This window comes from Pollicipes pollicipes, unplaced genomic scaffold, assembly GCF_011947565.3.
Source record: "Pollicipes pollicipes isolate AB1234 unplaced genomic scaffold, Ppol_2.1 Scaffold_6138;HRSCAF=7277_pilon_pilon_pilon, whole genome shotgun sequence".
Lineage (NCBI taxonomy): Eukaryota > Metazoa > Arthropoda > Thecostraca > Pollicipedomorpha > Pollicipedidae > Pollicipes > Pollicipes pollicipes.
The window spans coordinates 9115180-9116944 of record NW_023596818.1 but is presented as its reverse complement, the minus strand read 5'-3'; the positions used below and the strand labels follow the sequence as shown (position 1 = coordinate 9116944).

Below are 1765 nucleotides of genomic sequence, written 5' to 3'. Positions count from 1 at the left end.
TAGAGCATTCAAGCGCACTGGGTTATATTGCCCAATAACATAACCGCGTATTACCACCCAGTGCTCACATTCAGTATCTGTCGCGAGCAGCGAGGCGGAAAGCGTGTTCCTTCACATCCTGCTCGCGCCCAATGGGCCTTGTCAAGCAACCCCAGCATGATCCCAGCGCCATTAGGGCCTGAAGGCCGGGACCGCTCTGGGCGTGAGCGCGCCGGCGCCGCTGCTGCGTCACTGTTGACGGTCCGGGCCTGAACCCCGCCGCTGCTGCTGGCCACCCCGCCCGCTGCGGCAGCCAGGGCCGGACCCGGGCGAGGCCGGCCCCGGCCGCACTATAAAGACGGCGCCGGCGCCGACAGCAGCCACTCCTCACGGCAAGACCTCCTCTGCCAGACATCATGCAGGCCCTGGTGAGTAAGAGCAGGCGGCAAGCCGAGGAAAGGGCGGGTGACGGCATTCAAGCAATCGCGAGGTGGCACGACGCAACACCATAATGCATAATTCAAAGTGATACATGATATGAGATCGGAATCAACAGCTACATGTGGGATACACCATTACAAGAAAATAAGTGCCAGCCGTAGCCCAATAAGAAGCAATGAGTACGCTATTTCTTTAAGCATATTTCGTCAGCTCAAAGGAGCCCATCCAGACCACCGTTAAAATGTTAACAGTTAATCGCTGCTGCTAGCCAAGTCCGGGGTGATTCGTAAGCCATAATCGCGCAATATCGCTGCGCGAATGTTCACAGCTAGATTTTTAGGCATTGGCTAGTACCACAACTTACTTTACGCTATATTCTTGCGTATAGTCGCTCACTCGTGCCGATTCGCCAACATGCAAGCAATCATCATGAAACATCCGCCTCTGCTGCTGTTTCAGATTGTGTGTGCGCTGATCGTGGCCGCGCGTGCCTCTTACGTGGCACCTGCCGTCGGAGCTCGATTCAGCTACGGCTTCACTGCCGCCGCGCCCGCCTACGCCAGATACGGCTCGTACGGCGTCGCTCCCCTGGCTGCCGGCTACGCTGCCCCCGTGGCTGCTGCCTACGCCGCCCCTGTGGCTGCTGCCTACGCCGCCCCCGTGGCTGCTACCTACGCTGCGCCTGCCGCTGCCGCTTACGCCGCGCCTGTGGCCACCGCCTATGCGGCACCTGTCGCCACCGCCTATGCCGCGCCTGTGGCTAGCAGCGCGCAGCACCACTCGCAGGACGAGCTGGGTCAGTACAACTACGGCTACGCCGACATCAACTCGGCCAAGAACGAGGTGAAGACGGCTGACGGCGTGGTGCGCGGCTCCTACAGCTACGTGGACGCCTACGGCCTGCCGCAGAAGGTCGACTACGTCTCTGACGCGCTGGGCTTCCGCGTGGCGGGCACCAACCTGCCGGTGGGCCCGGCCGGCCCGGGTCACGTGGCCGACACGCCCGAGGTGGCCGCCGCCAAGTCGGCCCACTTCGCTGCGCACGCCGAGGCTCTGGCTCGCGCCGCTGTCCACTAAAGTGTCCAAAGCCAAGTTACCGTTCTGGGCCTGCAGAGACGGTGGCCCACCGTGAGGAGAACTGCACCAGCCGATAGGACTCGATGTCGAGTCAGTCTCGGTCGCGTTTCATCGGCGCGGCGGTGCTTCGTCATTTGTCTGCGTCATTGTTCTATATGTGATGAGTATCGACCCCATCGATATGTCCCTGGTTTATCGTGCTTTGTTGGTGCCTCAGAGAAAATACATTTGTGCTGTGGCGAAAACCAATCTCCTTCTTTGTGTGACT

At 60.3% G+C, this 1765-nt stretch overlaps 1 protein-coding gene across 1 annotated transcript; it reads left to right on the top strand.

Annotated features, from left to right (window-relative positions):
- Positions 1–347: 347 nt before the first annotated feature.
- LOC119106315 (cuticle protein 7) lies at positions 348–1703 on the top strand. Its single transcript, XM_037229929.1, has 2 exons — positions 348–407; positions 880–1703. The coding sequence occupies exons 1-2, from the start codon at positions 396–398 to the stop codon at positions 1495–1497; spliced, it is 630 nt and encodes a 209-aa protein (XP_037085824.1). The 5' UTR covers positions 348–395; the 3' UTR covers positions 1498–1703.
- Positions 1704–1765: the final 62 nt, after the last annotated feature.